General features: G+C 45.7%; 1 protein-coding gene across 1 annotated transcript; it reads left to right on the top strand.

Moving 5' to 3' along the window:
* Window positions 1-5,513: 5,513 nt before the first annotated feature.
* On the top strand, window positions 5,514-8,042 carry LOC309585666 (inositol 1,4,5-trisphosphate receptor-interacting protein-like 1; the record flags this gene model as incomplete). The annotated part of the gene is made up of 3 exons (XM_082303582.1): window positions 5,514-5,796; window positions 6,301-6,393; window positions 6,748-8,042. 3 exons carry the CDS (start codon window positions 5,514-5,516, stop codon window positions 8,040-8,042), a joined length of 1,671 nt encoding a protein of 556 aa, XP_082159708.1.
* Window positions 8,043-10,586: the final 2,544 nt, after the last annotated feature.

Raw genomic sequence — 10,586 nt, 5'->3', positions numbered from 1 at the left:
AGATGATTGATATTTAGGCCCTGACCCAAACTTTTATTAGCAACTTTATAAACCTTTCAGTTTGGCTTGAGGGATACCGTTTCCTGTCCAAACTTATTCACCTATATCCCTGTAGGGGGGGAAAATCAACAACAGATACAGATGCAAAACAGCACATAAATCTTAGTTTTGAGAGCTGTGATGGAACTGAAAAGTCAGAAGAAAGAGAATTACCAGAATTTATTGTGCCTTGTCTTACTTTCTTGGGGGGTTGGAAGGTGTATGTTTTTCCACATGGAACAAGAAATAATTTAATGCTGTTTTTTCACATTTATGTATTGTAAATGATTCCAGTATGGCTTATCATAATTAAACTATATTTTGCGTGTTGACAACAGAATATCAGATGTACTGAATATTTAATATAGTTGTGAGAATTAAGTCTACCTTCCTCCCCCCAAATCTTTCAAACAAAACAATTCCAAGGTTTCTGAGAATAAGATGTAGGAGAAATGAACTGGTTTTTTGCCAGTTCTCATAAAATTGTTAGTCATGTCACTGACAAGTCCTGGCATCTCTGTTCTTTGGAATTCATACTTGAACTCTCATGAAGAGGAGAATACAGGGCTCTTTTCCTTCTTTATGGAAAACAGATGAGAACTGGCCACATCAGGCAGTTCCAAAAACCTGGTCACATGTGTCTTTGAAGGGAAGGTTTCATCTCCTTTCAGGTGCAATGTGCTTATGGCATAGCTCCATCTTCCCAGAAGAGCTGAGCATTTGCTGGGGCAGGAGAGCTGGAAGTAAGCGGGACTTTGCTCTGCAGTTACTGAAGCTTCCAGTTGCATCAATCAGTGGTGGATGGAGGAAGAGGGAGAGGGTAGGGTGGTTAAAGATGTGTCTATAACTGCAGGAGTGCTTCAATAAACCACAGCATGTCAAAGCTCCTTTGTGTTCAAACAGCAATTGAAATTTTAGACCTTCTCTGAATGGCAGTTACAGGTTTCCTTCTTCTCAAGGTTGTCATCTTAACGAATGGGAATCTGTGCAGGAAATGTTAAGATATTCCAGTGAGTGATGTTGGGATCAATGTAAAGTCATACAATGGATTTCCTTTATTGTTTGTCCCAGTCTAAAGATGTGTTCTAAAAAATTGTGCATGTATAAAACTAAAACTACACACAAATCAATTAAAATATGTTGTAGTACAGAATCAAAGTCATATATTTTCCACCTGTGTTAACCGAATACACTATGATCTTTAATCACATATCTCATCCTTTCACATTTTCCCTGATCCATTAGTTGAAAAATTCTCTTATTCACTCAGACTTAACGTTTAGATACTCGTTCATGTCATTACTATCCCAGAAATTGTCACTCCTCTTGTGATGTTTTTAGGGTGCTCTCACTCCATATACCTTACTTATTCTGTGTATCTTAGATACTTCTACAAGATTGAGGTGCTTTTACTATTACAGCTTTAATATTAGGAGAAGGTAACAAACTGTCTTCTAATAGAAGATTATGATCTTTAGAAAACCAGGGGATGATTTTGAGTAATATTCCATATTTTGACTCTCTTTGCCTAGTACTGCTTTCAGTCTAAGACCAACAGTGTGTATTTATCACTCATTTTCATGTAGCTGGAGATAACCTGTGACCTTCATCCAAACTGCAGAACTCCACAAGCACAGAAGTGATATTCAGCTTCCCTAAGCAGCACGTCCTTGTTGTCTGCTGCCTCATTTAACATCCTCATTCCAACCTCTAGAGCAGATGCAGAAGGTTTTCATATACCAGTCTAATTCATTAATGTCATTTTCAGGACAGCATCAGTTCTGTTACTAAAGAATGGAAGGCTCAGTGTCCTAATTCATGTATGTTTAATTCATACAGTGTAGACAGTCTTGTTTCTGTTTGATCTTCTGAGTAATAATTTTTCCTAATTCATTGGGAGGTCCTTCCATAAATATCGTGTGTGTGTCTTTTTAGATTTTACTTCATAGGGAGAAGTAAAGAATAGCCAGACCAGAAGGTTGATTGCCTTCTGAGAAAAAGAAGAAAAAAAAGCAAATTTTTCTCAATTTGTGGCTATCCTAAAATTTTCCTGCCGAAAGAGAGAATCCTAATTGCAAATTTAACCCTATTGATTTGATTTACTTGGCTGCTTTTCATGGACATTTTAGTAAGTGTAGTCTGTGTTCTCAGTGAATGCATTTATATTACAAAAGTGTGCACCCTAGTTTCTTGGCTGGGGGGCATGCCCTAGCCCAGATTTGGACATTGTCACCAGTGACATCCACAAACATCTATCATTCCCGTGTGGGAATGTGGCCATTCCCCAGAGCAAGCCATGCTTACTGTGACAGCGGTGACTTGGTCAGAGGACCAGGAATCCTGCATTGTGACACAGTACAGAGGAATAAGCAGGACTGAAAGCAACGTTTGGCTTTTAAAGCAGGATTTACTTAGCACTGTTAAAAACGACTATGGTAGTAATTTACATCTAATAAACAAAAGCATTATTCTCAGCTGATTTGTTTTTCTCCATATAGAATGAATTAAGATGCAGTCTCATTCTCACTGAAGTCATGGCAAGAGTTTTTCCACTGAAGTAAATTGAAGCAAGATCAAATTCACGCTCCTCACTTTTTTCATCTTACCTAAATAAACTAAAGACAGGTAGTTCTTTCTCCTCTGCTGAAGGATGACAGTGCTAAATCATCAGCTCCACATGGAAATTAGCCATGTTTAAGGATTGTTTAGTTTCACGCAGTGTTTTGCACACAGGATTTTCTTCCCCCAGAGTGATCTATTCTTAAAACATGGTGAAAAAGCAAACAGAGAACATTTTGGTGCCAGGAATTCTTTTGAAAATTTGACTGGGTGAGTGCATTTCCTTAATGTTCAAAAATTATCCTTTGACCATGCTATTTAACAGTGTCAAGCATTCTGTTCTCTATATTGTTTTTGCTTTAAACCTGTTTCATTTTAGAACTGATGAGATGCTTAACTGTTGCATCAGAGCAGTTAGTTTGTTCAGTTTCAGTACAGCTGGCTTATTTCCATGTCATGCATCATTTAATTATACATATAAAACATAGTTAAAATTGTACAGCTCCATGAGCCTCACTTAAACTGTCTGTGGCACTGCAGTAATCCCAGTACCCTGACGGGGTGTTGCACAGCTGTGACTGGTTGGAATGTGGTAAACTGGTGATGTGTAAGAGAGCCTAGAAGTGAGCTTGCATTTTGCAGCTGTGCTTGCTCTACTGGAAGAGGAAGTTAAACCAGAAAAAAACTGCTCTTGTGGCAATATCAGCATCTGTAAATCTGAATGCTTAATGAAAATCAAGGAAAATGTGCTGAGTGAGGAAGTGGTGCTTTTCCCTTGTTTGTCATTTAATTAATTTTTGGTGGTTTGTTATTTCTCAGAAAAATCTATCTCAGATTCCTCTGTGGAAAAACATGAAGTGTTTATGTGGGAGTGAAGATCCTAGTATTGGATGATTGTCTAGATATGCAAAAGACTTTGCCTGTTTTGTCTCAAAAATGCTTTCTGGAGGCAGTGATCATTGACACTTAAAATGTACCCTAGCTTGAAGATGGATGGGCACTGCTGTCCATGTGTATATGCTGTCGACTGAGTATAAACTTGAAGGCATCTATTACATCTTAGTAATGGGAAAAGCAGCAAATTTCTTACAGACACTTTTTTCCTTTTTTAAGCTAGTGAACTTGAAGGTCAGATTCAACTATATGTTGCATTTTCTGTCATATAATTATCATATCTATAATGTCCTGAAGAGCAGCCTCCAGTCAGTGACATCAACAGTTTACACAGCAGTTGAACTAAGAATAACCTTGGAGAACTGACCCATGTCAACCTCTTATGAGTGTAAACTCTAGTTCACAACAGTTTCTGTTTTTTCATGATCACAGAAGGGCCTCAGTTGGATAAAAGAAGAATTGTGTTCAAAAAATACAAAACTATTCTGCTGAATGTTCACTTTACTGTATCTCAGAAGAGGAGAGGAAACAAAACTGAAAGAGTAATACTTAACAAAGTATTTTTGCTCCCTTATAAAAAGAAGGACAGGACAACATCAAAAACAGCTTCCCTAGAAGAATGCAGGGAAGATACATGATAAGTGGCATCAGCTTGGAAGAGGGATCAAAACTCTTTCTTTGATTGCTTTTACTAATGACATCTGTTTAAGCAAATCCAATTCAGAGCAGTTTCAGAAATCCCAAACTTGTTCTCTTTCTGAGCACTATTTGGAGGGCATGATCTGCCTGACATCAGTGTCTGTCTAGCAGTGGACATCTGTGGTCACTATGCAGGTGCTCGATTCACATCCTGTTTCCTTTTCCTCCCTCCCCATTTCTGCAGTTCCATTTGTAGGTGAGTTCCCCAAAGAAGAGCTGAGGAACATAAGGGATGACTCTTCCATACTCACAGTCCTTTGGAGATAAATACACAGAGATAGCAGAAAGAGTCAGAATTTCCTTTAATAAACCAGTGCAATATCAGACAAGTCAGAGAGATTGGTTAACTCTGTTTAAGGCAGACAATTTTGAAGATGGTGGGAGTGACAGATGTACATCTTTGCTACAAATTTGAAAAATGAGACATTCTACTTTCTGAACAAAATCCTGGCTATCCCAGAATTTTGCACTGTGTTGAACCATAGAGTTTTAAGAGCTGAGAGGTTGTTGAAGACACCAAAATTTTGTAATTAACTTACTGGGCCTCTTTAAGGAGGGTGTTACGTCTTCCTGTGCATCATTCAAGCAGCCTGGATTTCTTTCAGAAAGATTTCTCACTAAATCTGTAACAAAACATTAGCCTATATGACATCCTGCCCCAAAAGTAATAAATATAAATATTATTAATAAAAAATGTCCCCCTCCAAGATTAAATAAAAGCTTACACCTATATACCAAGAGCATCCACGGATCATGTCACACAAATTTATATTTGACAAGGGTTTGTGTGGGAGGGCGCTTGTGCCTGCTTTGTACAGGGAAGCTCTGGGGTTCCCAGGTTCACGACTGATGGGTCTGCACTTTGTGTCTGTTGAGGCTCTGGGTGCCCAGGGCCATGAGCAGTTCCCGGGCTGGGGATGGCGGGTGGGGCTGGCCTGTGATGCGCTCTGGGGCCTGTGACAGCACAGGGGCCGTGTCACAATGGGGGCAGCTATAAAAGGCCCCATTGGTTGACGCTGCCCCCAGTAGAGCCTGGGCAAGCGGTGAGTGCCCACAGGCGGTGGGGAGGCAGGGCTGGGGGAGGGCTGGGGCAGAAGCGCTGGCACCCGGGGCGTGTGTTCTGTCCCTGCGTCCAGGGCCCAGCCCCTGGCGGGAGCGCCTTGCTCAGGCTCGGTGCTTGCTGGGGCAGCGGTGCAGGCCTTGCCTCCTGCCAGCTGCCGGGGCCTCTCCTTCCTGCTGCCACATCCCCGTGGCTCCTGCCCTGCACTGGCTGCCTCCATTCCGGCCCTACTGAACCCCTTCTGTGTGTCCTCTTGCAGACCATGGCTTTCTTGTCATTGCTCTTCGTGCTCGTGCAAAGCCTGATCCAGTACCCCCAGCCAGCTGGGGATGGGCTGGATGAGGCCACGCACCGGCGAATGCAGGAGCGTGAGGAGCTGCTCGACCGCGAGATGGCTCGGCTGCTGCAGGAGCTGGAGCAAGGGCCCCCGGAGCAGCAGGACGAGGGCTGGGGAGCCCTGCTCTTTGGTGCCCTGCAGCAGTGGCCATTCTGGGCTCTTGCTGGACTCCTGCTCCTCTTGGGCCTGTGGTTTAGCTGCAGGAGGAGTCCTGAAGCCAGCAAAACCAACAGCAGCGGCAAGGACCAGACCTCCTGCAAGACCTTGGGAGAGGAGAAGGAAAAAGAAAAGGAAGAAGACAGTTTGGATTCCGAGAGAGATGGAGAAAACATTGATGTGACTGTGGAGGCAGATGACAGTGGCAGCGGAAATGAAGGAGAAGGCAGTCCTGTGGCTGCAAATGAAGGAGACGACAATGATGCCAATGAACGAGATGAAGATGTGAAGTTGAAGAAAGACAGTGATGTTAAAAGTGATGATGGCCATGACGCAAGGAAAGATGAAGGCTGGAGTGATGGGAATATGCCAGGAGACAATACTGCTGAAGGAAATGAAGAAGAACCTGGCAATGTTACTGGAGGTGTGGAAGACCTAGATGAAGCAAATGAAGGAGAAAACAAGGATGTGAAGGTGGAGCCAGACAAGGATGCTGGAAAGGAAGAAGAAGGAGATGGAAATGAAGAAAAAACCGATGATGCGTATATGAAAGCAGGCAACGATGACGTACGTGAAGGTGAAGATGGAAAGGAAGAAAAAGCGGATGTGAAAGTGCAGGAAAGCAGTGATGCCAGTGAACAAAGAAGCAGTGATTGGACAGGACAAGAAGACAGCCGTGATGGTGAGAATGCAGTAGACCATTGTGGTTTTGCTGCAACTGAGGAAGAAAAGAAGGACATTGGAAATGAAGAGAGCAATCTTGGAGACAAAGATGAGAAAGCCAGTGCTGCCGATAGGAAGGGAGAAAAGAATGAAAATGGAAATGGAGAGGAACATGGCAATGTTGCTTCAACTGAAGAAGGTGTTGATAAGATAAATGAAGGAGAAAGCAGCAATATGAAGCTGAAGGAAGACAGTCATTCCAGTGAACACAGAGCCACTGATTGGAATGGGAAGGATCAGGAAAACAGGGATGCGAATGTGAAAGGCGAGAAGAATGAAGATGGAAAAGAAGAAGAAGGTGGAAATGTGGCTGCCAGTGAAAAAGAAGGCAGTGGTGCTGCTGGCAAGGACAAAGGCAGCAGTGGTGGAATTGAAGAGGAAGAAGACGCCTGTGACGTTGGGAATAAGCGAGGGATCCTTTTAGTGGATCGCATACAGTGTCCTGTCGAGGACGTGGAGAGAGGTCGCTCAGTGGCAGCTGAGCTGATGGAGAGCTTCACGCGTGTCTTTATTGACAGCGTGAGCAATAGTTTCTACCCGGTGCCTCAAGAAGCCATCGGGGTGGGCAGTGCCTTTGAGGGTTGGAGTCCCCGTGAACAGGATGTGGTGTACCGCGTGCTGGTCCCACTGAATCCCCCACCGGGACACGCCTTCCACCTGGAGCTGAACAGTGCAGGGCAGATGGCAGCAAGGACCTTCTGCGTCCGTGTGGAGCTGGTGTGCACGTGCGAGAGGGAGCAGCTGGGCGAGAAGCTGTTGTGCTTCCTGCACCACTCGCAGGAGGAGCTGCGGCGGAAGCAGAAGCCCAGCCTCCTAGAGACACTCTGCACCGGCTCCTACCTGGACGTGGAGAAAACCTCCCACTGGTTCTACCAGCTGGTGAGATGCTCGTGGCTGCATTTGCCTCAGTCGTACTCATGGCACTTGGTGTTTCAGCCCTGCAGCCGGTCCTGCCAATTCCGGCTGAGCAAAGGCAAGAAGAGCCTGATGGTGGAGATGCTGTTTGGGGTGCGCCACGGGGACTCCGACATCTTTGTGGTCAGCCAGCCCACAGAGGCCCAGAAAGGCGGCTCCAGCATCTTTGTGAGCAGCCAGCCCGCCGAGGCCGACTCCATCGCAAGCACAGCGTGGCCTGAGACGTACGCTGTGGCAGAGGCAAAATTCTTCCAGCACGTCGCCAGGCAGGTGCCGTGTGAGAGCTTGCACCTGAAATGCCTGCAGCTCTTCACCTGCATCCTGAGGGGCACAGGTTTTTCCAGCTTGACCTGGAAGACTGTGGTCATGCACGTGCTGACCACCGTACCGCTGTCCCAGTGGCGCAGGAGGGAATTTGCGCGGCGGCTGTGGGACATCATGGCATACCTGCGCCGCTGCCTGCAGTTGAAACGCCTGGAGCACTTTGTCCTGGGCAACCAGAGGCTTCCTGAGGAGATCAGCTTGCCGCCGGCAATGCGAACGGTCGAGCCACTCAACCTCTTTGAGCACCTGGCCCGAGATCCGGCCGCCCACGCAGAGGCGATGCGAGCTTACGGTCAGCTGCGATTCTGCCTCTGGATGCTGCTCTCCAACCACTGAGAGGAATTCCCTGCACAGAGCTGTGCTGGGGGGGCTCCCACCCGATGGCAGCCACGTGAGCACTGCATAATTCTTGCTTTTTTCACTGGCAATCCTGAAGCTGCTTTCCTGTTCCTGCGGAAGGAAGATGCTGCGGCACATTAATTCATTGTGCAGACACACATCTCTGCGTGGCCTTGCCCTTCACCTTTCAGTTTACCACGGTGCTGTTGCAATGTTCCTACGTCTACGAGGCAGAAACTGGCTCCACCTGCACATCCTTACAGAAGACTATGAACTGACAGAGGTTGCTTGGCATACCTCCAAGTCCAAAAAACGAGCCTGTTAGGGACTTAATGTAATTCTTCAGTAAGCTGTACTTATTGTAGTTTTTTAAGGATGTAGTTTTTCTTAGTATATGAAAGTACAACAGGTAGTTTTAAGTCACACTACCATGGAAGAATAGGTAGTCCAAGTTTTCATAATGGGAACTGGATATATTATCCATGCTTCAAGAGGCCCTTTAGTATTGTCAGTGGGTAAACTATTTTGTAAACTTACCCTTAGTTTAGGCAATTAAACTACACTGCTGTAGTTGCTTGGCTGCTTTTCAGTAATATCCAGATATTTATGTTAGGAAAAACAATAAAAGGAGAGAAGTTTCTCAAATTGCCTGAAAAGTGTCCTTCTTTATATTTAATCCAATGGTTCTTAGAGAACGTCCATCCATTGCAGCTACCTGAAAAAAATGACAGAGTGACTCAAGCGGTGATTGTGTCCAGCAGTCACATCTCGGTATTGCACTTCTGCAACTCACTAGAGCAGGGGATTAATTTTGTCTCATGAATGCAACCAGAAGTCATGATGGTTGAAACAGCTAAAATATTAATTAATCCTCCCAGTGCTGCTTCAAACCTGCCCCTCCTCATTCAGAGCATGGGAAAGAAAGCTGCTGTGGCCCACATCAGAGAGGGAAGGCCTCTGAAGGGACAGGAACAAGCAGCTCCATGTGAGGAGAGCAGGCAGGAACCTCCCAGAGGAGGATCGCTGCCAACAGCAGAACTCGCTGTTCCACTGAGAGGGAACTGTGCTCGCTGGGGTCCCTGCCTTTTGCTTCCTCTGCTGGGCAGGCACTGCTCCCACCACAGCCCCTTTGGCCCAGCTTGTGGAAGGAGGAGAACACCCTCCCTGCTCCCTTCTCCCCAAACACACACACCCACTTTGTTCCCCTCTCCTCTGCCCCCAGCTGCAGAGACCTGCCCTTTCCCTTGCTCCAGCGCTCATCAGCCCCTTCCACAAGGACATGTGCTCTCAGTGGGTAGGACTTGATCTCTGTGTGCCATTGAGCCTTACGGCCTGACCGCACAGCTTGTGTGGCCTCTGGAGCGATGCTTGGAGTCAGGGAGAAGCACGGCCCCCATGGCTTCTTGCTGCACAATGCACCCAGGGCTAGATTGGCCAGGGCCAAAACTATTGCAGGTGGTTAAACTGTGGGTGTGGCTGTGAGTTTTGGTGCAAGTGTGCTGTGTGTCTGAGGAGCATGCTGGGAGAGGGGAAGGGCAGAACCTACAGCTGTCCAGTGTTGCCACTGAAATACTGCTGTGTAGCTCAGGTGCTGATTTTAACTGGTCAGTAGTATGCAACCCCACTAGGATGGAAATTGAAAACAGTGCTCCATAAGAGCAAGCATAGCCAAATGATCTGGATGTCTTTCTGGCACTGAGCTGTTCTTTCAGGCCTTGAAAACAGGGGCAGCTCTGATAAAGTAACTGAGCAGCTGGTTGGTATTAACTCTCCTTTGCACTGTCAATTCACCTTCTTTGGGAATAGCTCACCCTGCTCTGTGTCTTTCCTAAGCCTGTCAGTATCGATGTGAATGTGCTTTTCACACCCATGCCATCTGGCACTGGTATTACACCAGAGTTCCTCCTGCCACTGCAGTTCAAGGTCTTTCAATTTTTGCATGAAAGTCTCGTCTCCTATGTTATGGACACTGCACTCCTTAGGAAGCTGACAAATACATTTGAACATAGTGGGAAAAATGTTGAAGTGGAAGCGTTGCGAAGATGTGTGGCCAATTTCACAACATCTTTCCTGTGGAACTGCTGCAGGCTGAACGGAGCAAGTCCTGCTGTCAGATGTGCATTCGGAGAAAGCAGGTTTGAATAAAATAAGTCACAGCCAGAGAACTGTCAGCGCTTATCAATAGTGTCAAGATACGAGTTTCTGTAGCCAATTGTCCTTTGGATTTACTGAAGAAAATCCCTTACTGGTTTACATCCTGGACACTGAAATCCACAAGAAAATTCCCATTTGCTCCAAAGCGAAGTCCCTTTCCCTTTCTTCCTGCTTCCTTCATCAGTGAAGCACAAACTGAGTTAGAATTTAAAACTGTGTTCTTCTCTGTACAGCCCCTACCAGAGAGGATGAGCAGAAGTATCAGGACAACCTGGTGGTGTCTTCTCTGGCCTTAAACATCTGGGCTGTAAGATGTAGCGAAGTCATTTATCTTGCCTCAGCGTTGCCGTGTTCATGTCCAGAGAATGGCCTGTTGTCAGAAGCCTT

The sequence above is a fragment of the Coloeus monedula genome (genome assembly GCF_965178545.1).
Source record: "Coloeus monedula genome assembly, contig: HAP1_SCAFFOLD_103, whole genome shotgun sequence".
In the NCBI taxonomy this organism is placed as follows: domain Eukaryota; kingdom Metazoa; phylum Chordata; class Aves; order Passeriformes; family Corvidae; genus Coloeus; species Coloeus monedula.
The sequence above is the reverse complement of the archived record's forward strand: the minus strand, read 5'-3'. Positions and strand labels throughout refer to the sequence as shown.